Below are 24,127 nucleotides of genomic sequence, written 5' to 3' on the forward strand. Positions count from 1 at the left end.
AGAGAAGCTGGAAGGATGGAGGAGGAAGGGCACACAGGGCCAGCTGCAGGCTTTGTTCTCACCGTGCATGAGGCACTCAGGGTGGAAGCAGCAAAGTCTCTGCCTTCCTGGGTTGCATCATTTGAGTCTTAGCACAGGCCCTGGTGCAGGGGAACCTCAGCACCTCTGAGCATCCTGTTTGTGGCCAGAGACATCAGTGCAGCTGCAGGTGCTACAGAAGTCTCCTGAAGGGAGTCAGTGACCAGATTGCTGTCCCTGCCCAAGTCCATTGGGAAACCATCCCCAAAACATCATCTCCAGTGGATTCATACAGAAATTCTCCTGCCCTGACTGTGAGACATAGAAATACACAGTCCCACTCAAAAGTGTGCCTTCCTCAGTCATGCCACAGGGAATCACCAAAAGTCTGTCCCCACTTCTCCTCCCCATGGCCTTCCCACAGGGACATAGGGGACAAGAGCCTCTACCTGTAGGGACGTGCTCAGAATGCACAGTGACAAGGGCAGTGCTATGACCTTCGTGTCCTCCCACGCTCATGAGCCTGGAGGCAGTTCTTGGCATCTTCCACCACGCAGACAAGGTCAGAGCTGCCTCTAGACAGCATAAGCAGTGCTTAGCTTGGCCCTTCCCCATCTCTCCATCATCAGAGGAGGTCCCCAAGTGCCTTGAGCTCTTGTCAGCACAGCCCAATTGCCCTGAGAGCTGAAGCCAGCAGCCCCATCCAGAGCATCACCCTCCACTGACCTCCCGGCCACCAACCAGCCTGAGCCCCTGAGCCTTTAACTCTTCCCTTTCCCCCCCCAATCTATTCTGCCCTGAGACTCCTGCAGGTGGCAAGTGGCTGCAGTGTGTCAGGGCTGAGCCTCAACTCTGCCCTCTGCCCGGAGCTGGTGAGACAGGGGTAACCCTCAGTGCATCTATTGTCCCCACAGCCTGGACCTGGCAAGACAGGGTTACGCTGAGGGTGGGGAGACACTGACACAGGTTGCCCAGGGAGGTTGTAGATGCTCCCTCTCTGGAGGTGTTGTAGTGCAGGTTGGATGAAGCCTTGAGCAACCTGAGCTGGTGGGAGGTGTCCTTGTCCATGACTTGAAGGTCCCTGCCAACACAAGCCAGTCTACGAATCTGTGAACCCATTGTCTCCACAGTTCAGACCACATAGGCAGGGCCAGGCAGGGACGTGGGGCAGCCCCCAGCATGGTGCCTGTCAGGGCTCTGCACTCCCTGTGCATCCCAGCTGGGTAAACACCACAAGCTGAGCTTCCAATCCAATATTTATGCTAGTGAAAAACATTTTGCATAATCTTTAAACAGCCCTGGCATCTCCCTGTTCTCCTCCTCTGATCTCTCTGTTTTGAGCTGGGATTGGAGAGTTTTTGCCTGTGTACACAGAAGTAAATATTATGGTGAAAACATCAGGCAGCTCGGTGGCAGCTTTAGGAAAGTGCAGAAGTGTTTTTGTCTTCGTGTTGTCAATTGCATAATGTCCTCGGAGCCTCCATCACTTAAGGGACCTTACTTGGGTGCTTGCAGTGCTCTGATAAATAGTTCACAGCTCCAGTTCAAGCGAGGGCTGACTGCTGTCAGGAGGGGAAGAGCTCCTGACATCTCCACCATAAATTCCTTGCCTCAAGCTTTGTGAGGAGTTGGGGAGGTGACTGAGCAGTGCAGTGCCAAAGTCAAGGTGGGCAGATGCCACTGTGATGGCACTTCCCAAGCCCGACTCAGTCAGAAGGTGAGGTTGTGTTGGACCATCCACACCCACAGTTTCTTGAGCAAAGATTGCTTTGGGCTAGGTTCTGAATTAGGACCAAGTTTGGATAATTCTGAGCTAGTCCCTAGAGACCAACTCTGCATGAGGTGACAGACACTGATGCTTTGCTAGCTCCAACTCAGAAAAGCTCTGTCACAGGAGGAGGGAGAGACAGAGAACCTCTTTTGTGTGCAGTTCCCTCTGGGCTGAGCCCAGAGAAGCTAATTTCTTTGCAGCTTCCTAAGACTTGGAGCAACAGCACAGCTGGAGCTCTGCTGGGGCACTCTCACAGCAGGACATCCACATCTGCCCCAACTTCGGATGACTGCAGGCACTCAAGAAATGTGTGGAGGTGGCACCTGGGGATGTGGTTTAATGGTCATGCTGGTGTTAGGTTCTTGCTTGGGATGGATGATCTCAGAGGTTGCTTCTGACCCATACAGTGCCATCATTCTGTTCCTGGGCCTGTTAATGGGCAGCTCATCTGCCCACTGTGAAAATCTCCCTCAGGGAAAGATTGCTTCTTCTTCTCTCCATCAAGGGGACGACATCCTGGCAGTAGGCATCTTATTAGGGTGTCATGAGTTCCTTGTGAGCCTTGGCTATTGATGTCCCTGCAAAGCCTGCCCTCTACTCACTTCTTGAGAGCTGATTATGAGTGAAGAATGCACTCCTCCTGAGCCACATCTTTGTAAAGGCAAACCTCCCCCCAGCCTTCCTTAGAGGTATACCAGCCTGGGGACACTAAGCGCAGAGCTCTGTGCCAGTGCAGCTGCATTTCCCCACGGGACCTTGGCCAGCACAGCTACACCAGCATGCAGCAAATTATCACCACCCTGCATGTGGGGTGGGGAGAGTCAGGGTCACGGCTTCATCCCATCGGATTTGTCTTCTCAAAGAACGCTGTGGAGAGTCAAGAAATAAGCATATGGCAGGAGGACTCTTCTCCAAATGGGTGATGAGTTTAAACTGGCAGAGGGGAGGTTGAAACTGGATGTTAGGATGAAGTTCTTTACATTGAGGGTGGTGGGACACTGGCACAGATTGCCCAGGGAGGTTATGGAGCACAGAATCACAGAACGTGATCAAAGATTCTGTGCTCTGCAACCTCCCTGGAGGTGTTCAAGGCCAGGTTGGGTGAGGCCTTGAGTGACCTGCTCTAGTGGGAGGTGTCCCTGCCTATGGCAGGGGGTTGGAACTGGATGAGCCTTGAGGTCCCTTCCAAACTGAACCATTCTATGATTCAAATGGAGCTGCCAGGCACCAGAGAGAAGCCAAAAACATACTAGGCTCATTCCTGCAGGAGAGGACATTCTGAACAGGTGTGATTGGCAGGATAGCAGGTTGGGGGAAAAGCTGTTTGCAATTGTACATTGTTTCCAAGACATTTTAGTGGCCTTTATATGCAACCCTAAGTCTTGCAGTGAATTCCTTTCTTGAGTTCGGGGGGCTGCTGTTGACAGTGTCCTTCAGTACACCCCGTGTTGGCAGCAGCGCCAGCTGGAGTGCACAGGGCAAAGGGCAGGACATGAAACTGCTGGAGATGGTCCACATAGGCCACCAAGATGATCAGAAGGATGGAGAACCTCCCATATGGGGACAGGCTGGGAGAGTTGGAGCTGTTCAGCCTGGAGAAGAGATTCCACCTGCTAGGAGGACTCAGGGCAGCCTTCCAGTACGTGAAGGGGCTCCAGGGGAGGAACTTTGGACAAGGGCTGGGAGTGCCAGAATGAGGGACGATGGCTTTGAGCTGGGAGAGGGGAGACTGAGACTGGAGATGAGGAAGAAATTCTTTGCAGTGAAGGTGGGGAGAGACTGACACAGGTTTTCCAGGAAGGCTGTGATGTCCCCTCCCTGGAGGTGTTGAAGGCCAGGTTGGATGAGGCCTTGAGCATCCTGGGCTGGTGGGAGGTGCCCCTGCCCATGGCAGGGGTTTGGAACTGGGTGATCTTTGAGGTCTTGTCCAACCCAACCCATTCTGTGATCTGTGACTGTCTGGTGCAGAGCTGGATCTGCTGTGCAAGGAGAAAGCAAACAGCAAAGCAGTGGGGCAGGCAGAGAGCATCCCCTGCACCGAACTGAGGGCAGCAGACAGAGTCCAGCCTCACCTGGCAGTGCAGCCGTGGTGGGGGCTGGCAGATGTCCTTCTCTAGAGCTGCAGCCCTGAGCCCTGCTGGAGTCTGGGCTTCTGTGGCACAGGCACTGTGCCACACGCTGACCCCCCCCAAGTCCCCAGAGGGATCTCGCAGGAACATCAGCACATTTGGGTCTTTTTCCCACAGATACAAGTCCACATGGAAACAAACACTGCTCTAAAATAGATCAGCACCATAAACAATAGGGTGTGCTGGGGGATTAGAGGGGCTGCTTCCCGGGATCTGCTGAGCAGCACAGTGCTGATATCCTTGTGGCTCTGGGTTTTGACTCCTCAGTTCAAAGGAATTCCCAACCATGACTCATTTATTCTGGTATTTAAGGCTCACTCCTTCACTGGCTGCAGTCAACAGGACCCAGTTAACAGCAACGGTGACCAAAGCAGTGCTGGAAGCAGAACTGGGAGCAGTACTGCTCTTGGCTCTTGGCAGTCTTTGGTAGCCACCTGCCTGTTTCAGCTTCCAAAGGAAGGTGGCAGCTGATGGCAATACCTGCCCCTTTCAGAGCTGAACAGGGACTGTGGTGCAGCACAGTGCTGGTGGAGACACGTCCAGGACAGGTGAGGGCTGGGCTCTGTGGGCTCTGGAAACACACAGGAGCTCAGGGAGGAGTTTACTCTTTCTGGGCTAAGGCAGAGAGGCTCTGGGCACACAGCTCCTTGTTTGTGGTGTTGTAGTGGTTCTGGGAGTCACCTGCCTCCCTCCTCCAGTGAAATCAGCCAGACTAGACTCAGCTGGATGGAAGTTTATTAAGTTTTAGCTTTATATTCACAGCTTAGCACAATATACAAGCAAATATTTACAATATAGTACAGGCAGAGGAGGAGGAGGAGGAGGAGGAGGAGGAGGAGGTGCAGGTGGTAAAAAAAAGCGTCCTTCAACCCTTCGGAACTCCCAGCTTTTGCCGGTGGCAGCTTTGCAGGACACAGCCTGTGGCTGTTTGGCTTTGGGGAGGCATTGCTAAGGGCAAGCCGGCACTTGGAATTGCCACCAGGGCTCAGCTAACAGCGTGGTCTGCCGTGGTCTGCCACCAGTGCCCGTGTCTGCCTGACCCCTTCCCACACCTGCTCTGCAGCCGAGTGCAAGAGCCAGGGCAGAGCCGTGGCCCTGCTGCCCCCGGAGGTGCTGTGCGAGCGCAGCAGGTCTCTGCTCACCAGGTGGCAGGAGAAAGCTCTGCTGGCCCTGCCGGGCTCGGTTTAACCATCCGGCTCCCTGCCTTTTTTCACTGACACTTAATGCCATCTCAGGCTTATCTCTGCCTCAGGCAGAGCGCTAAATAGCACGCTGGGGCTTTAGCTGAGCCCCTGAGAGGACCTCAGGTGGGTAGGTGGCAGTAGGAATGCCTGGTGGAGCTCGTGAACTGGCTTGCTTCTCCGCTGGGCACCTTACTGACTTGGCCTGATGAGGGCAGGGCGCTGCCATCAGCGGGGATACCCAGCTGGCATGCTGTGCGAAGCACCCCGAGGGGAGGGGAGCTGCCGCTGCCGAACCAGCAGGAGAGCAAGAGGTGGTCAGGCAGTAACAGCTCCTGTGTTTGCTGGGAATGTGGTTAAGGAGCTGTTGAAGTGGCATGAGAAGTGGTTTAACGAGAGTTTGTCAAATGAGCAGTGACAAATCTCTACAGAGAGAGCCTGGACAGGCTGCACTGCTGGCCCCGGCTGACTGCGTGAGCTTCAGCAAGAACAGGTACCAGGTGCTGCCCATGACTGCTCTAAGCTTGGGGGTGTATAGCTAGAGAGCTACACAGTGGAGAAGGACCTGGGGGTGCTGGCTGATGGCTGGATGAAGATCTGGTGTGTGCTGAGGTGGCCAAGAAGGCCACCAGCATCCTGCCCTGCATCAAGCAATGGTGTGGTCAGCAGGAACAGGGCAGGGATTGTCCCATTGTGCTTGGTACTTGTGAGGCCACAACTTGAACCCTAGCTTCAGGTTTGGGCCCCTTGCTCCAAGAAGAACATTGAGGGGCTGGAGCAAGGCTAGTCCAGAGAGGAGCAAGAAAGCTGGGGAAGGGTCTGGAGAACAGGTCTGGGGAGGAGCAGCTGAGGGAGTTGGAGGAAAGGAGACTGAGTGGAGACCTCATTGCTCTCTACAACTCCCTGAGAGGAGGCTGCAGTGAGGTGGGGGCTGGTCTCTTCCCCCAAGAGATAGGACAAGGGGAAATGGCCTGAAGTTGCCCCAGGAGAGGTTTAGGTTGGACATGAGGAACAATTTCTTCCCCAAAAGGGTTGTCAAGGCCTGGCCCAGGCTGCCCAGGGCAGTGGTGGAGTCCCCATCCCTGGAGGGGTTGTGAAGCTGTGTAGATGTGGTGCTGAGGCCATGGTTTGGTGGTGCCCTGGCAGTGATTGGTTGAGGGTTGCACTTAAAGGTCACTTCCAGCCTAAACAATTCCATGATTCTATGCACTGAGGAACTCAGCTCCAGGTCACCCACAAGAGTAGCCTGCCTGGCATCTCTGCAGGGCAGCAGCATGGCTGCCACTGCTCCTGCTGGCCACATGGTCCTGCCCATCAAACCACACAAGGTGTGCCCTGCTCTGGGTGGAGAGTCAAACCCATGAGGAGAAGGCTTTGTGCACAAGTGTGGATGCCTCTTTGGCCTGTGTACACACTCACAGTGAGTCAAGCTCCAGGAGCCTTTGCAGGACTCCATCTCCCAGGTTTCTGTGCTGGGGAGTTTGTAGGGCTCCTGCTGCTTTCTGACAGGAAATTAAAGACTTTATCCACATCAGGTGAGCTCCACCTGCCACTCTCTACCCATCTTCCCCAGCTGAAGCAGGCCACACACTGATTTCCTGACCAGTCTGGGATTTTACTGACCTGTTTCATTTTTCAGCTGGACATTCTGCAGCCCCTACCCCATCTACAAATCTTGCCCTTTCCCTGCTGACCATTGCCCACCCTTTCTCCTTCCCTTTCTTGTGCATTCCATATTACAATGGGGCTATGAATGTGCTGGAAAGTACCCAGAGAAGGGCCACAAGGATGAGCAGAGGGCTGGAGCTATGAGGAGAGACTGAGGGAGTTGGGGCTGTTCAGTCTGGAGAGAAGAAGGCTCCCAGGTGACCTTGTTGTAGCCTTTCAGTATCTTAAGGGGGCTACAAGAAGGCTAGGGAGGGACTTTTTAGGGTGTCAGGTAGTGATAGGTCTGAGGTGAATGGAACAAAGGGTAGATTCAGATTGGATGTTAGGAAGAAGTTGTTCAGCATGAGCATGGTGAGACACTGAAATGGGTTGCCCAGGGAGATGGTAGAAACCTCATCCCTGGAGGTGTTTAAGGCCAGGCTGGATGAGGCTCTGGACAGCCTGATCTAGTGTGAGGTGTCAGGGGGACTGGAACTGGATGATCCTTGTGGTCCCTTCCAATCCTGACTGATTCTATGATTCTATAATTCCTGGTTTTAATTCATCACAGTGCCTTGGGACAACACTGAGTTTTACTGCTCTTGGATGGGACCATGTGAAACATCTTCTGAAAGTCCAAACCTGAAGTTTTCAATCGGTTCTGTTTTATTCACTGCTGCAGAGGCAACTCCTGACTGCTCTGAAAAGTTAGGAGACCACAGGCTGCATCCATCTGACCCCACCAACCATTTTAGCAGTTCACACTAGAAAAGACAGCAGTCCCTTGACTTCATTTACCATTGAGGTGGGCAATATCTCTCCATGAGATAGGGAAAGCTCTGCCATTCGAGGGCTTTAAGGCCCAAAAGGCTCCTGCACTGTCTGCATGCTTGCTGTGGGGTCTTTGAAGAAACCCTCTTCTGTCCATGACCTTCAGCTGATGCAAGATGCCAGTGGTGGAGGTCCTGGGAAGAGCCCACCCAACAGAGTGCCTTGCAGAGTGCTAGACCTGTCCTGGCAGCCTCCTCCAAGCATCTCGTGTCAGTTTTGGAGATCGTGTGCCCATCCATCATATCTGAAGGGGCAGGGGGACAGATGCAAAGTGAGATCAGCATATGAGGTGCTGTATGGCCAGAGCAGGGCCTGCTAATGCATAATGGAGAAGACATCAAGAACCAGCAGGCTCCAGAGAGTGCAGGGATACCTGAACAGGGCTTTGGCTCACACAGGAGCAACTCACACAGGAGCAACTCACACAGGAGTTTGCAGTGCAAAAAAAAAGTAGGAGTCTGTGAGTGCCAGTGAGTCCTGTCTTGTCTTTGGGCTGCTCATGGTGTGGTCAACAGGACAAGAGATAATGGACACAAGGAGTTCCACCTAAACATGAGGAGGAACTTCTTTATGTTGAGGGTGGTGGAGCACTGGAAGAGACTGCCCAGAAAGGGAGTGGAGTCTCCACCTCTGGACAGGCTGAGGGAGCTGGGGTTGTTCAGCCTGGAGAAGAGAAGGCTCCAAGGAGACCATAGAGCAGCTTTCAGTACCTGAAATGGGCTATAAGAAGGCTGCAGAGGGACTGTTCCCAAAGGCCTGCAGGGGCAGGATGAGGAGCAGTGGACTGACATAAGAGCAGAGCAGATTGAGACTGGGTGTTAGGAACAAGTTCTGCACCAGGAGGCTACTGGAACACTGCAGCAGGTTGTCAAGGGAGGGAGTTTGGGCCCACCCCTGGAGATATTTGAAGTGAGGCTGGACAGGGCTGTGGGCAACCTGATCTGATGGAGGCTGACTGCAGGAGGGTTGGACTGGATGACCTTTGGAGGTGCCTTCCTACCCATACCATTCTGTGATTCACTGTCATTTAGAACACACCTGGACACTGTCCTGTACAACCTGCTCTAGGTGAAGCTACTCTGATCCCTTCCAACCCAAATCATTCTGTGATTTTGTGAGATGAATTTATTCCAAGAACATCTTCCCCATCGGATATTAGGGAATATCAACTTCAACAGCTGCAGCATGACCTGGAAATCAGACACCTAGCCCATGACAGGTTGGTAGCTCAGCTCAGGACAACTCAATGAGCAGCTCAGCAAGAAACCCCAGCAAACTTCTCAGCTACAAGTAGGGTACTGCTTTTGGTGCTGCTGGGTTTCTAAGGTCTCTGGCAACATGGTCCTACAAGTCTGTTAGTCCTGAAATTCCTGTCACCAAGCCAAAATGTTTAAAAGGACTTCCCAGAAACCACAGGATAGGGGAAAAAGAAACCACAAAGCATCAAACAAACTCCAAAAAATAAACTATCTCCCAACAAAACCCCAAAGCAGGTCTGAGGGAGTTCTCAGGTGGGTGTTCATGATCTAGTAGTTTAGGCAGCTTCCCAGAGGAGACACGTGTCATGGAAGCCAAGACCTGTCCTTGGCCTAGCTTGACCTGTACCACTCATGTGAGAAGGCAAAAAGTGCCCTCTGTCCATTTCCTTCCACTTACCTCAGGTGAGGCAGACCTGGGCTTGGGGTGGGGCCTCAGAGGACCCATCTTTACTTTGTGTGTTTGCAAAAAGCTTTTCTTGTCTGATAGAAGGTTTGCTAGGTGAGAAGCATCCTCCAGCACACAGCCCTGCCTGGATCCCTTGGGATTCTTAGAATTCATGGAATTGCTCTGGTTGGGAGAGGCCTTTAAGATCATCAAGTTCAACCTTCACCCTAAGACCACCATTATTGTGTTCATCTTAGCACAGGAAACTCTAAGTCAAGATCATGTTTGCCATTGCTGTGGGTGTCTGTGTGCCCCAGGAGAAGGGGAGATGTTCCAAATGCCTGCAGCACTCTACAGATGGAGTCATGTGGTGACAGAGGTGTGCACTGCGCTGCAGGAGGGAAGGGCAGATTGGACACCTGAGCATCCCTGTGCTCACTGCAGCTTCCCAGTGCAGTGCCAGGGCCTGCAGAGCTCAGAGCCCAGCCTGCCCTGTGCCTCAGCACCCAAACCAGCTGGGTGAAGGGGAGCAGTGGCCTCAGCCACAGCTCCGTTTGCCAGGCATCCCGGTCCTCTGCGGAAAGGGCTTTCAACACAGCACTCAGAGTCACACAGAATCACTGAATGCCAGGCTGGAGGGACCCCAAGGATCATCTGCTCCAGCCTTTCTAGGTCACAGTCCAGTTGGAATAAGCTGGCCCAGCACCCTGCCAAGCTGAGTCTCAAAACTGTCCCATGTAGGGACTACACATCACTTCCCATGGGAGATGGTTCCAGTGTCCAACTATGCTCATGGGGAACCATTTTCTTCTAGAGTCCAATGGGAATCTCCCCAGCAGTAACTTGTGCCCATCACCCCTTGTATTTTCCATGGGAGTCTCCATCCTCCTGCTGGCCACCCTTTATGTCCTGGTCCATAGCAGTAAGGTCTGTCCTGAGCCTTCTCTTCTCCGGGCTGAACAAACTCAACTCTCTCAGCCTTTCCTCACAGGGCAGAGGGCTCCAGTCCTCCAAACCTTCTCCTGGTCCCCCTCTGGACTCTTTCCAGCCTTACTCACTGGACACTCAGGTGGAAGGACTGTCACCAGCTGTCCCCTTGCCTGAGACCCTTGCCCTGACCCAGCCCTTCTTTGTCGTGGGGCGCACAGACCCCAAAGCCGGGCTGGCCAGCCGCCGGTGGGTGCCTCGCACCACGCCGCGAAGGGTTAAACCTTCGCTCTGTTGATATTTCCAGCGGCTCCCAAAGTCCCGAGCCAGGCAGAGCCTGATTGGCTGCGTAGGGCCGGTAGTAATTAGTATCAGATATCAAACTTCTGTCTTTGCTAAGACCCTTTCCGATAGTCCCTGCTCCCCGCTAGATGATGACATCAGCCAGGACACCCAGCTGCTGGTAGTAAACTCCGGGCGGGAGGAGGCTCCCGCTCGCTCCACGTTCATTAGTTCAACACAGCCCAGCTGAGCAGTTGGTGTCTCTGGAGGGTCAGTGCTGGATGGGACCAGATCTTTCCGAGCCACTTGCTGCTTCTTGCTAGCCAGCTCTGAAAGCGCCCAGAGGCTTCAGAAGAGCTGGATGAATCCTCAGCACTAGCCGTGGGGCTGGTCGGCTTCTGTCTGTGGAGGAAGTTAATGGTTTAAGTGAGGGGCGTCTGGATCTGGTCCCCGAGTCACCATGACACTCCTGGGGTCTGAGCACTCCTTGCTGATTCGGAGCAAGTTCAGATCAGGTAGGGGAAACCTTGAGCTTTCTCTTAAAACTTCTCTCTCCGGCGAGCCGTGGCCACAGGCTGTTGTGCGCGGAGTGCCTGGAAGCAGCATGCGAGCGAAACGGCCGAGGGGTGGTAGAGCTGTCACGGCTTTGCTCTTGCAGAGGCTGTTCCCCAAGTGCAGAAGTTCATCTTCCTTCCTCTCTGCTGCTGCTTTCTATTCATTACCCCCACCCCCTTCCCCGGTTTTTAATTCTCTCCGGTTTCTGTCTGTGGTTTGTTTTGGTGAAGTTGCAGTCCCCGGCTCCCCTTCCCTGGCCCTGCTTGCAGAGGACTTGGGCAGGAAGCCAAAAGGGCATCGGGGATAAACAAGGTGCCCGAGGCTGTCCCGTGTGCTCCCAGGTGCGCTGGCAGCTCCGTCTGTGCCGGCGGTGGGTGAGGAGGGGTCTGACAGCCTCCTGCCGTGCGGGCAGCTGATTTTGTTCCGCCGAGTTGTGACTAATTGGAGAAAAATGAATTTGCAGAAATGCGTCATTTTTAGAAGTAAAAATAACAAATGGAACACGAAAAGTATTTCAAGTGACATCATCAGAGAAATAAAACCAGAGCCACACAATTGATTGCCACAAGCTAAACATGCCCGCGGCGCGGCGGTTAGGGGAAGCTCCCTCCGTGAGGGGACCTGCGGCGTGAGTGAAGGTGAGTGAAGGTGACCCAGGGGCCGGTCCCCGCTGCCGCAGCCGCTCTGCCGGACGCCTTCGGGCACTGCCTCGCTTCCCAGGCAGCGCGCCGCGGGCGGGGGTGGGGAGGAATCGTCACTGGTGACTTTCTGTCGTGACCGTAACGTACTAACGGCAGTGACAAAAAAAAGTGTCCTGGAGGAGCTTCCCAGAGGCGGAATTCCCCCCGGGGGTATCATCCGTGAGGCTGTGCAGCCCGGCGGGGCGGGCACGGCGGCGCAGCCACCCGCGGTGGCATGTACCCACGCCGCGCTGGGGATAAGGGAAGCGGAGATTTATGATAGCGATGGGAGATAGGAGTGGTGCTATCAGGACCTCTTCGCCAGCGCTGGGTGGTCAACCGAAACTTTTGTTTTCTCAGCAAGTACAAAGTTGGCAGCTGGTTGCAAACCCCGGCGTGTGTGTGTGTGTGCGTGTGCAAACACAAGTGTCCTCGTCTGGCTGAATGAGACAGAAACTTGGGGCCAGGGCTTTGGTGTGGTTTCCATATCGCTCTGATCTTACATGTCATGAGATTAAGTCATTCCTTAGGTTTCGTTGGTATATTGTGGTATATCGCCGTTCAGATGGGGGGAAAGGAAAAAAAAACCAAACAACAAAAAAATACAAACCAAAAAACCCCAAACCAAAGCCAGTCTGTCTGCGAGGATTCCTCCAGCAACTCCAAAGCAACAGTGCCACCTTCCTGAGGGAGCAGGGCGGGCTCGCTCGCATGCCCCTGCATTCTTTTCAGATGAACCAGGACTGTTTTGAAGGCTCGCTCCCGGTTTATTTGTAAGCTGGCTTTATCGTGGAACCAACAATGGGATCTCCAGACATATTTTTCACATGATTCTCTGGTAGAAGTAAACTCTGTGGGCCTTTGCATCCATGAATTCTCCTCTGCCCTTCAGTGTTTCTAGAGCAGGCAGTTTGTTGGGATGTTCTTTGGCTCTTGATGTGCTCCCACAACTGCCATCCCTCGCCAGCGCCTGCTGAAAGGGAGATTTCCTGTCTGACAAGATTTCTCTGCCCATTTATTAGGCTACTTCCCCAAGGGGCAGGGTCTGCACCTTGCTGTTCCCACTGCTGGGACCGCTGCAGGTAACGCGGGACATGGGCAGCAGCACAGCCCTGGGCAGCGCAGTGGGAGAGATGAGGAGGAAAGGCAGCGTGAAGTGGGCAGTGCTGCTGTGGGTTGGTGCTGGATTTAAAGGGACAGGGGGAGATGAGAAGAAGAGTTAACGTTTGATGGCTGGGGTGGGTGAATCTCTTTTTGTCTCTAGGGCACAGTTCCCTCTGGTATCCCTGCACCGTGTGCAGACTTTAGCAGCTGTAAAGCCCCCAGGGATGGTAGGAGGCAAAGTCCTCTGACTTGCTCCGAAGAGGGATGGATGTCCCAAACCACCCATTGCCCTGCACCACACACCCCTGCCTGTGGCGGGGCTGGAGCAGGTTACAGGACAGCAGCAGTTTGCAGAGAGCTGTGCAGCTCGTATGGAGCTGGTGAAGGGCAAGCCAGGAGGCATCAGGACCTGAAATGCCAAGTGCCAGGGAGCCATGCCTCACAGCGCCCAAGGGTCTAGAGTACAAGTGTTGTGAGGACTGGGCTTGTTCAGCCTGGAGAAAAGGAGGCTGAGGGGAGACCTTATTGTTTTCTACAAGGAAGTTAGAGGGAGGTGGGGATTTGTCTCTTCTCACAAGGAATGAGTGATAGGATGAGATGAAACAGCCTGAAGTTGCTCCAGGGGAGGTTTAATTTGGACATGATGAACAATTACTTTCCAAAAAAAGTTGTTGAGGCCTGGAAGAAGGTGCCCAGGGCAGCAGTGGAGTCCTCATTGCTAGAGGGGCTCCAAAGCCATGTAGAAGTGGCAGTGAGTGACATGGTTTGGTGGTGCCCTGGCAGTGCTGTGTTAAAAGTTTGGACTCAATGCTCTCAAAGAGTTTTTCCAGCCAAAATGATTCTGTGATGCACCATTGCCTTGGAAATGGTCTTGTGCAGGCAGGTGTGAGGCTTTGCTTGCTCCCCAGGTTTGGGGAGGATTAGCTGTGCTCTGTGACTCATGACAAGTCTGAATCCCTTTTGAAGGATTCCAGGCCAGTGTTAATGAGGGCTGGAGTAAATCTTAATAACTAAACTTTTGCTGTCTCTCTAAGGCCTGCACACATGAGCAGCTGAAAGAACTCTGTGTGTGTGTGTTACAGGGTGCTGGGGGATTGTTGTTTCCTCATCCCAGAATCCTGTTAATCCCTGTGGCACACAGCAGGCAGAAGGTGAAGCAAGGGGCTGGCAACTAGAAGGTGGTGGCATGTAGGTGTCCTTTCTCGAGTGTCCTGAGAGTCAGCTTTCCAGTCTCTTGTTTCCATCTGGTAGCACCAGTAGCACAAAGCAAAAAGAGCTTGTCCAGGAAAGGCTGGTGAGGACAGTGGCTTTTTCATCCAGCAATCCTCGCTGCAGTCTCACAGTGTCTTCTCCTGCTTTTGTCCCCCCACCAATCCACTATGAAGGACCAGCACAGCCACAGAGAGTGGAGAGTCAACAGCTACCCCAGTGCAGGGCACCAGAAACCGCTCCAGGGAGACAGCTCGAATCACCAACATGCTGCAGGCCTTCAGGTTCCCCCTCCCCTTCCTGGAGGATTTGTGTGTGTGTTTATTTTGTCTGTTTTGCCAAAGATAAATACACTGATCTGAGGTCATCCTGACACATTTTGCAGGAGTGATGATTCTTCAAGCCTGCCATGCTGTCTCGTCTGCTCCAGTTACATTTAACTCTTGCCAGAGACGATCATTTATGTGGAGTGATCTCCTGCCTTGAATGCAAACCAGTTGTGCTCCAGCAGCAGAGCAGCATCGTCATGGGGCAGAGCAGACAAAGCTGGCAGATGCAGGCTTAACCTTAACTCTGACCTCTTCTGTCCAGCCACATGGAAAGAGCAAGGCCAACATCTGCACAGCATCAGGCATCCTTCACACAACTGGCGAGGGGGGAAATTTTGGCACTCTGAATGTGGCTCTGCGTGGGGTAATGCCCAGGCCTCGCCGTGGACGCGTGGGGGTGAATCTGCAGAGCAGACTTGCCTGGCTCAGTGGAGGAAAGGGTCCATGCTCACACACAGGGTTTGCCTGAAGCTGGTGGAAGTGAGGGAGGAATTCATTCTTTCTGTCTCTGGTGGACAGAGTGCTTTGGACCTGAATCAGCAGGTTAACAATGACAGAAGAGAGTAGGTCTCGGTGGGGTATCAGGGCAGGCATTTTGGCAGGAGCTTTATTCTCATTTTCCTGGTGCCCACAGGTGAAGCACATGCATGCATGTCCTCTCAGCCCATGAGCTCCTGTGGCTTGCAGCCAGGGTGTCTGTGCTCAGACCACAGCCTCTCTGTAACTCAGGACGTCCTTTTGTGGTTTCACAGGGGCTTTGCAAAACACTGACTTGATGTGGATTCGTTTGTGCTTCGTTTTGGTTTCCCAGCATAGAATCACAGAACTGTCAGGGCTGGAAGGGACCTCAAGGATCATCCAGTTCCAAATCCCCTGCTATTGGTAGGGACACTTTCCACTAGATCAAGTCACCCAGAGCCACATCCAGCCTGGCTTAAAAAACATCCAGGAATAAGGCTTCCACTGCCTGCCTGGACAACCTGTTCCAGTCTCTCACCACCCTTGTAGTGAAGAACTTCTTCCTAATGTCTAATTTCAATCTCCCCTCCTCTACCTTGAAGCCAACACCCTGAAAAGTCCCTCCCCAGCTTTCTTGTAGCCCCCTTCAGATACTGTCAGGCCACAATAAGGACTCCTCAGAGCCTTCCCCTCTCCAGACTGAACAGCCCCAACTCTCTCAGCCTGTCCCCATAGCAGAACAGCTCCAGCTCTCTCAGCCTGTCCCCATAGCAGAACAGCTCCAGCCTTCTGATCATCCTTGTGGCCTTCTCTGCACACATTCCAGCACCTCCAGGTCTCTCCTCTAGCAGGGCCTCCAGAACTGGGCACAGTGCCCCAGGTGGGGTCTCAGCAGAGGATGAGAGGGGCAGATTCCCCTCTTTTGCCCTTCTGCCCACACTGCTCTTGCTGCAGCCCAGGCTCTGGTTGCTCTCTGGGCTGCAAGTGCACACTGCAGGCTCATGCTGTGCTTCTTACCCACCGGCACCCCCAAGTCTCTCTCCCCAGGGCTGCTTTTAAGCCAGGCACTACCCAGGCTATATCTGTGCTTGGGATTGCCATGAGCCTTGGTGCTGTAGCTGACAGACAAATCTTTTTGTCAGGATGAAGGTGCCAGGCTCTTTTGAGTGGTGCCCAGTGGTAGGACAAGGAGCTGTGGGTACAAGCTTGAACACAGGAGGTTCCACCTCAACATGAGGAGACACTTCTGTATGGTGAGGGTGCTGGAGCCCTGGAGAAGGCTGCCCAGAGAGGTTGTGGATTCTCCTTCTGTGGAGACTTTCAAGACCCACCTGGATGTGTTCCTGTGTGATGTGTCCCAGGTGACCCTGCTCTGGCAAGGGGGCTGGACTCACTGATCTCTGGAGGTCCATTCCAACCCCTATCATTCTGTGATTCTGTGTCATAGCAGAGGCTGAAACCTGCCTCTCTGAGCTTGAGGAGAGGATGGGTGGGCTGCTCGTGGGGCTGCCAAAGGGGAGACTCCAAGGAGGGCTGGTAGCTACCAGTTCTCAGGACTGTGGTGTGGCTGAGGCTGCCCGTAATAGATAGACAGAGCTTGAGCTTGTTTGGAGGTTCTAGCAGGGGAGCACAGCTACTATATACTTGTGAACAGTGAATGGTGGTGTCCCTGTCAGGGAAGGTTGTCCTCTTCCCCTGAGCTTGCAGCTTCAGGAGGGATGCACATGAAGCAGTGAGGAAGGAAGGGGACAGCTGTGTGGCCAGCCAGATCAGCCCAGCCTTTAACACCTCTAGGGATGAGGCTTCCACCACCTCCCTGGGCAACCTGTGTCAGGCTCTCACCACCCTCATGCTAAGGAACTTCTTCCTAACATCCAGTCTGAATCTACCCACCTCCAGCTTTGTTCCATTCCTTCCAGTCCTGTCACTACCTGACTGCCTAAGAGGTCCCTCCTCAGCTTTCTTGTGGCCCCTTCAGATACTGAAAGGCCACAATAAGGTCACCTGGGAACCTTCTCCTCTCCAGACTGAACAGCCCCAACTCCCTCAGTCACTCCTCACAGCTGAGCAGCTCCAGCCCTCTGCTCTTCCTGTGGCCCTTCTCTGGACACCTTCCAGCACATCCATATCCTTCTTATGCCAGGGGCTCCAGAACTGGACACAGGTGGAGTCTCAGCAGTGTGGAGCAGAGTGGGAAGATTGCTTCCCTCACCCTACTGCCCACACTGCTCTTGATGCAGCCCAGGCTCTGGTTGCTTTTTGCAGTGGCAGTGCCAGCTTTGTTACTGGTCAAACTTCTGCTGCCCATTATGGTCCTGCTCTTGGGTCAGACTGGCACAACATGGTGCTTCTGCTGGTGCTCTTTACAGTCCAGGAACAGCCGCTGGAGCAGGGAGCAGCAGGCCGGTTGTGGTAGCTGCCCGGTAACTGCACTGGTTGTGACTGTGATGCCCAGTCGGAGAGAAGGTGTTGGTGAAGCCCAGGCAGGGAAGAAAGCAGCAGTTATTTGGTTTCACATGTAAGAGAGCTGGGAAGAGTTGAAGCAGAAGGAACTCTGCCTCAGGCACTGCCACTCGCAGAGCTGACAGCTGCTGGGTCAGAAGTCAAGAAGCAGCAGTAGACCTGCAACTCCACCTGGGCAGCTCTTCTCAGCTGCAAGGCTGAGCTGAGTGTTGAGAAAGACTCACACAGGTTCAGAGTGCCCAGGGGACACTGCTCTGATCCAGCTTTCTTTACAGAGACCATCACCAATGCTGAGCCAGGTCAGCCATGGCTTTGCCTGCCTGCCCTGGTCCTCACCCCTGTGAGAAGGGCTCTTCACCTCCGTGGGCAGAGTGCCACAGTTCTGCTCAGCCTCCTATGCTGTTAAAGCCAATTCCCTGAAGAGAGACTGGTGAGATGAGTGCTCTGGCAGTGCCCCAGCATGGGGCATGCTCTAATAGAGCTGCTGAGAGTCCCATCTTGGCCGTCTACTGAGCACTGTGCCTCCACATACTGAAGCAGAAAGCCAGGTTTGCCTTCTCCTGGGGTGGGGGAAGTTTTCTCTAGTGCATCACCAGGCCAGGCAAAGTCCAAGCAGTCCTCTTCGCTTCCTAGAGCTCTGAGGTCAACTCCTAGGGAGGAGAATGAGTCATGACTGCGAGTCATGAGCAGTGCTCAGAGCTTGGGCCACCAGAGCCAGCTATGGCCAAAGCCAGGAGGTCTTCTCTGTGCTGATGACACAGCTGCTCTGCAGAGGATGTTCCTGGAAGCTGTTTCACTAAATGGGACTTGCTGATAGCATGGAAGAGAGGAGAATTTCTAACAGTAAAGGACTGGGAGCTGAACCCCTGGAATAGCTCTGGCAGGCCCTCTCCAGCTGGGGAGGGATTTGCTCTCACGGGGTATCACAGGAGTGGGCAGTCTCTCAGCTGATAGTACCAGCACAGCTTGGTACACAGTGTGACCAGCATGCATGGCTGCTCCCCTGGGCATGCTTCTCACCAACCAAGTGGGTGCAGGCAACCAGGATGCTTGGGATGTGGGGGCAAGGCTGGCCCAGCAGTGCCCTGGGCACCTCTTTTTGTAACATGCATGTTCCTCTGAAGGAAGCGGCCTGCTGAAGTGCAGTCTCCTTTCCCAGACAGCAGTGTCCCTGCAAAAGAAGAATATTCAGGGGGAAAAAATGAATCCCTATAGGTGAAGGGTGGCAGCACTCTTGAAATGACTTGTGAAGGGTGCCATCACCCTTGAGATGATTTGTGAAGGATGGCAGCACCCTTGAGGTGAGTCACCAGCAGCAGTCAGAGCTCAGGACTCTAGCCAAGGAAGAGGACAGGAATGCAGCTGGGCTCAGATCACAGCTTCAACAGATTTCACATATCCTTCCAGAAGCAGCTAAGTGGTGGTGATTTGCGTGGTGCCAGGAGCTCCCCCAGCCCTGCTTTTAAGCATTGTTGGTTGTAAGGGATGCCCTAAGCTGGCATCTGCCAAGCTGCAGCTGCCTAAATTGGTGTGGCTGCTTTACCTCTTCTTGCAGAACTGCTCAGTGTTGCTGTCCACAGCTATGTTTCTTTGAATGGTTTGCATCAGGCTTGGGGAGATCACAGAGATGACATTCAGGAGTGAAGGCACCAGGACATCCAGCTCTGGGTGAACCTTCAGGGCCTGAAATGCCAGTTTCAACTGTTGGGTTTGGGCTGCTCCTGGGGATGGGCAGCATTGTACCCACCTGTCTCCACCTTTTCTGTCAGTGTGCCCTGAGCAGACAAGGCTGGATGAGCTTCTCCTTAAGTCCTGTGGCTTGAGAATGTGCCTGGGAGAGGTTGCACATCTCACCCGTAGCTGCTCTGGTGTTCAGACCAGCTTCTGTCATTGCTGGGTCACAGCCTTTATGCCTGTCAGTGTGAAAAAGCAATTTGGAGACCTTTTCTCCCTGCATGGAATCATCTTGAAATAACATCAGATCCCCTCTGTAATGGTCAATCTGCAGTGCTTAGAGCAGAAGACAGTGCAGAGGCTGTTGGCTGGAGCATGGAGCAGCTGCCCCTGGACTGGATACTGCTTGCTGGAGTGCAGTGGGACTGGGGAAATCTGGACTGCTGAGTGCTGCTCCTGCATCCCAGCAGAGGGAGAGCTGTGGCAGCGGCACCTACACAGGTTTTCAGTGTGTCTTCCATCAAAGCATTTGTTGAATCTTACAGCTCATTGCCTCCCAAGTGATGCTTCGAGGGAATCTGTAGCACCTGGTTGCTAACAAGTTCCCCACGGGACAGCAATGTGCCCAGGTGGCCAAGAAGACAAATGGAATGCTTGGGTGCATTGAAAGGAATGTGGTCAGTGTCCAGAGAAGGGCCAGGAGAAGGATCAGAGGATTGGAAGCCCTCTGGCCTGTGAGCAAAGGCTGAGAGCTGAGGCTGTGCAGCCTGGAGAAGAGGAGGCTCAGAGCAGACCTTACTGCCATGGAGCAGGACATGCAGGGTGGCCAGCAGGAGGATGGAGACTGCCCTTGTACAAGGAGTGCCATGGCAGAGACAAGGGGGGATGGGGGCAAGTGACTGCTGGGGACATTCCCATTGGGCTGCAGAAGGAAATGTTCCACAGTGAGAGCAGTTGACACTGGAATCACCTCCCAGGGGAAGTGGTGGAGTCCCTGCATGGGGCAGTTTGAGGGCTCAGCCTGGTAGGGTGCTGGGACAGCTCATTCCAACTGGGCTACAACCTAGAAAGGTTGGAGCAGGTGATCCTTGGGGTGCCTTCCAAGCTGGCATTCTGTGACGCCATGAAGGTGTCACTACCTGCAGGCTCAGGTAGGGTTGCCTGAGCAATGGCATGAGCCAACCTGTGCAGCTCTGGGCTGTGCTGAGCTCTGAGCCCTGCACAAGGCAGGGGCAGGGTGGGCTGCCCTTCCCCCACACTGTAACCCTGAGAGGTGCTGCTTTGTTAGCCACCCACTCGATGCTCTGCAGCTGAGGCCACGCCACTGCCATGCACAGTGCCCCTGCCAGCGGCTCATTCCCATCTGCTGGTGCCTGGCTGCCCAAGAGAAGTGACTCTGGAGGCTGCAGGTTCCTGGAGCAGTGGGTTCATACAGACATGGCACTCATCTCTCCTCACCACGGTGTTTGCACAGTGAGCACATCTGCACCCTGTGCCAAGCCTTGCAGGACTGGAAATGTGCTGCCAGGCCCTCCCGAGTGGGAGTTGGAAAGCTCTGCTAAACCCACAGTGCTGGGGCAAGGGAGCACCTCCCAGCTTCAGAGTTCAGAGCTGAGCAGCCATCTGAGCTGAAGCCATGGCTGCCTGAGTCTTCTATTGCAGACAGGGAGCACTCTGTGCCAGGCACTGGCCCTGCCCTTCCCATCCGCACTAGGTGGGTGCAGGCTGGGCAGCTCCCTGGAAGCCCTCCTTGACTTGAAGCACTCTGCTGCTTCAAGGCTGATCCAGCAGCAGCAGGAGGGATCAGTGCCAGGCCTTGTGCCACACACAGCCCCCCAGCACACTGGCCTTGGCAGATGTAGCAGTGCCTCAGCAGTCCCCCACGTCTCTTCCTGACACTCTCCCTCTCTCAGTTCTACAGCTGCGGCTTCAGCAGAGGAGGACTCGTGAGCAGCTGGCAGACCAGGGCATCATGCCACGTGAGTATCTCCTTCTGCCTGTGCCCCCACTCCTGGCTCAGAGGGACTCTGTTCATCTTGGACACTGCTGGGGCACTCTGTGGCACTAGCTGCCACTCAGACCCACTGAGCTCTGATTGCTACCAGAGGGCACTTTGCTTCCTGCCCTGTAGGGGTGTTATGGTCCCTGTGTTGTGCAGTGGTGCCCAGCATTTGCCATGCAGATCTGAATGGTGCTGCTCAGACTGAGGCCAGGAGAGATGCTCAGTTTACACTATCCAGAAGTCCAGCTGTGGAGCTCTGTGTCTCAGAGGCCACTGTAGCAGGACAGGCATACCCAGCTCCAGGCACAAGACTCACAAAGCTCCTCACACAGACAAGGGCAGAGAACCTCAGGGCCTTCTGTAAGTGCTAAGAACAGCTGGGGCAGGATCAGACCCACAAAAGAGGAAGAGGTAGAGAGGGCCCATTCCAGGAGGCCACGGAAGAAGGAACTTCCTTAGCCCCAGTGGATGAGTGAGACGTGTCCATGTGTGCCTGTGCCCAGGAACTGGAGGAACTGGACTAGATGTGACCTCCAGAGGTCACTTCCAACCTGTGCTGTTCCATGATTCTAAAAACAACAGCTCACTAAGAGCATGGCTCTGGCACTGCTTGCTGCACCTTGCCCATCCCTCTGCCCTTCCTGTGCCTTCCCAAAGGAGCCAGCAGCAGGCTCCTTCTCAGCACAGTGTTGCCAGAATGAAGTGTTAATGAAGCTTGAGCAGGGTGACAAAAATCATGGTTGCCAAAATGGTCTCAAAGGTCTCAGACTGACACATGCAGGCTTCCCCCATGGCTCTGCTCTTTGTGTCTTTAAGCTTTCAGATTTTATGCTGCCTCCCCATAATGGGCTCTTAGATCACAGGGCTGGACTGCACCAGTAGACATTAAGGGTTGACTTGATGGAAAGCAAGTCCATGGAGAAGGACCATGGAGTCCTGGTGGACAATGTTATCCAAGAGTCAGCAATGTGTCCTCATGGCCAAGAAGGCCCCAATGGGCTGTTGGGGTGCATGAAGAGGAGTGTGGCCAGGAGGTCAAGGGAGGTTCTCCTGAGGAGGCCATACCTGGAGTATTGTGTCCAGTTCTGGGCTTCTCCATTCAGGAGGGACAGGAAAGTACAGGAGAGAGTCTGGTGGAGGCTACAAGGATGCTGAAGGGACTGGAACATGTGCGAGGAGGAAAGGCTGACAGCCCTGGGGCTGAGAGCCTGGAGAAGAGCAGCCCCAGATCCTATTGAGGTTTACAAACAGGGTCAGTGTCAGGAAGGGTGCCCCTGCTTAAGCAAGGGGTTTGGTCTCAGTGGTATCCGAAGGTCACTTCCCACCCACTCCCACCCCCGTTCTATGATTCTGTGACTCCAGGAGCTGGAGCTTTAAGCCCAGTGCTGTGGCTTTTGTTACACTACTCCAAGCACTCACAACACAAGCATTTGCCAAAAACATGTCCAGCATCTCCTGACCTGCTAAGTCCACACTCAGATGAGATGCAGGAGACCCCGTGGCATATGCATGGAGCAGAAGAGCCACCTGAGAGGTTGGCACACCTGATGCTGCTCTGCAAGGCTAAGGGCCATAGGATTGCACAGGGCTGGTACAAGGGCACATAACCTGTGAAATCAGACACCCTGCAGCGCAGCTTCAGCCAGAGTGCTCTGGTGGCAGCTGCAGGACATTTTCCCATTTCTTGGTCACACTCCCAGCTTCTAGGCTGACATTTTGCAGTCTGGTTTCTGTCCAGAAGGCCATTTTGGGAAGCTTGTGTGCTCCCTCACCCAGAGCAACAGAAAAAAAATGCAGCGTAAAAACAAATGTGCAGAGTTTAACTGCTGAGTGTGACCTCAGGAGGAAGGGTCAGATGTGAGCATTTAACACATGAGAGCCCCAAGCAGCTGCCACGGCCTGGGCAAGCACAGTCACTCTTTCCAAGAAGGAAATCTGTATTTAACCGCAGCTTCCCATGCCCTGTTGGCTCTGAGGACCAGCAGGGGAGGTGCAGCAGGGCACTACCTCAGTTGACATGCACTGCAGGATGGGCTGTAACCCCCAGGGACTGAGCACAGCCCTTGTGGGAAGAGGAAAGGTGGGCACTGCTGGTCTCCATGGTGAGAGGTTTGGTACCAGGCTTGGCACACGCACTTGATGCCACCTTGCACAAGGGTTGCAGCCCTTTCCTGCTCATACAGTCTCAGCACAGAAAAACTTTGTTTTTCTACCTGCAGAGCCCAGCAAGAGAGGTGGGAGGTCAGAGTAACAGAATAGCATTGAACAAAAGATTTGAGAGCTTGCAGAAACCCTTGCAGGAAGGGAAGTTGATGCCCATGCAGAGCTTGCTTGAGCTCCTCTGCGGTGCAGCTGCAGTCGGTGTCAGACAACAGAGTGAGTCTAAGGAAGCTGGCTGGGTTTGGGTATCCAAGAGGACAGGGCAGTGCTGGCTGAGCATAGCACAGGGAGAGCAATGTCCTGGCCAAAGCCCAGTCTGGGTTTGGATTGACTGGACAAGATCAATGCCATTGCACACCTGAGCACTGTGCACATTCCCCTAGCTGTTCCTCCACGACACGTTCAGATGTCCCCACCACTGGAGAAGGCAGGAACCTGCCTGCAGGAGGATGCTGAGGAGCAGTAGCACTGCACAAGACTTCAGGTTCAAAGCTGGCCTCTGACTGTCAGATGTTTCTAGGTTGTAAATTGAGCACCCTGCTGGCAAAGCAATCCACACTGCTGAAAAAGGCTCTGCAGATGCAGACAGGTGCAGACTGGTAAGCAAGAGCAGCCTCTGAGTTCCTTCAGCCCTTTGATTGTGTATGGAGGAGCCTCTGAGAGCAAGAGGAGATCCAGGTTCCTTGAGACATAGCCACAGCCCTGCTGCTTAGGAGGGCAGGTGAGAGTAGAGCATGCCTTATTCTGCAGGCTCAGAGTAGCAAGGGTTCAGTTCATGCAACCACACACTTTTATTGTTCCGGTCACACTGGTACTGTCCCAGCAGGAGCATTTGGAAGCAGGAGCACGTGGGGTGCTTTGCTGTAGGGCTGAATCCTCAGTTTCACTTGCTCCCTGAGACAGGACAAGGAACAGTGGATGTGAGCTGCAGCACAAGAGGTTCCACCTCAACACAAAGGAGAACTTCTTTACTGTAAGGGTCCCAGAGCACTGGAACAGGCTCCCCAGAGAGGTTGTGGAGCCTCCTTCTCTGGAGATTTTCTAGCCCTGTCTGGATGTGTT

At 53.9% G+C, this 24,127-nt stretch overlaps 1 protein-coding gene across 1 annotated transcript in view; it reads left to right on the top strand.

The window, feature by feature from the left end:
- The first annotated feature begins 10,618 nt into the window (after positions 1-10,618).
- Positions 10,619-24,127, top strand: part of MYOCD (myocardin) — a 35,618-nt gene continuing 22,109 nt past the window's right edge. The window contains exons 1-2 of the mRNA XM_064151167.1: positions 10,619-10,945; positions 20,817-20,882. Coding sequence (XP_064007237.1) covers positions 10,891-10,945; positions 20,817-20,882 — 121 coding nt within the window. The 5' untranslated portion in view covers positions 10,619-10,890. The remainder of the gene's footprint in view (positions 10,946-20,816; positions 20,883-24,127) is intronic.

Source organism: Pogoniulus pusillus, chromosome 11 (assembly GCF_015220805.1).
Source record: "Pogoniulus pusillus isolate bPogPus1 chromosome 11, bPogPus1.pri, whole genome shotgun sequence".
Classification (NCBI taxonomy): domain Eukaryota; kingdom Metazoa; phylum Chordata; class Aves; order Piciformes; family Lybiidae; genus Pogoniulus; species Pogoniulus pusillus.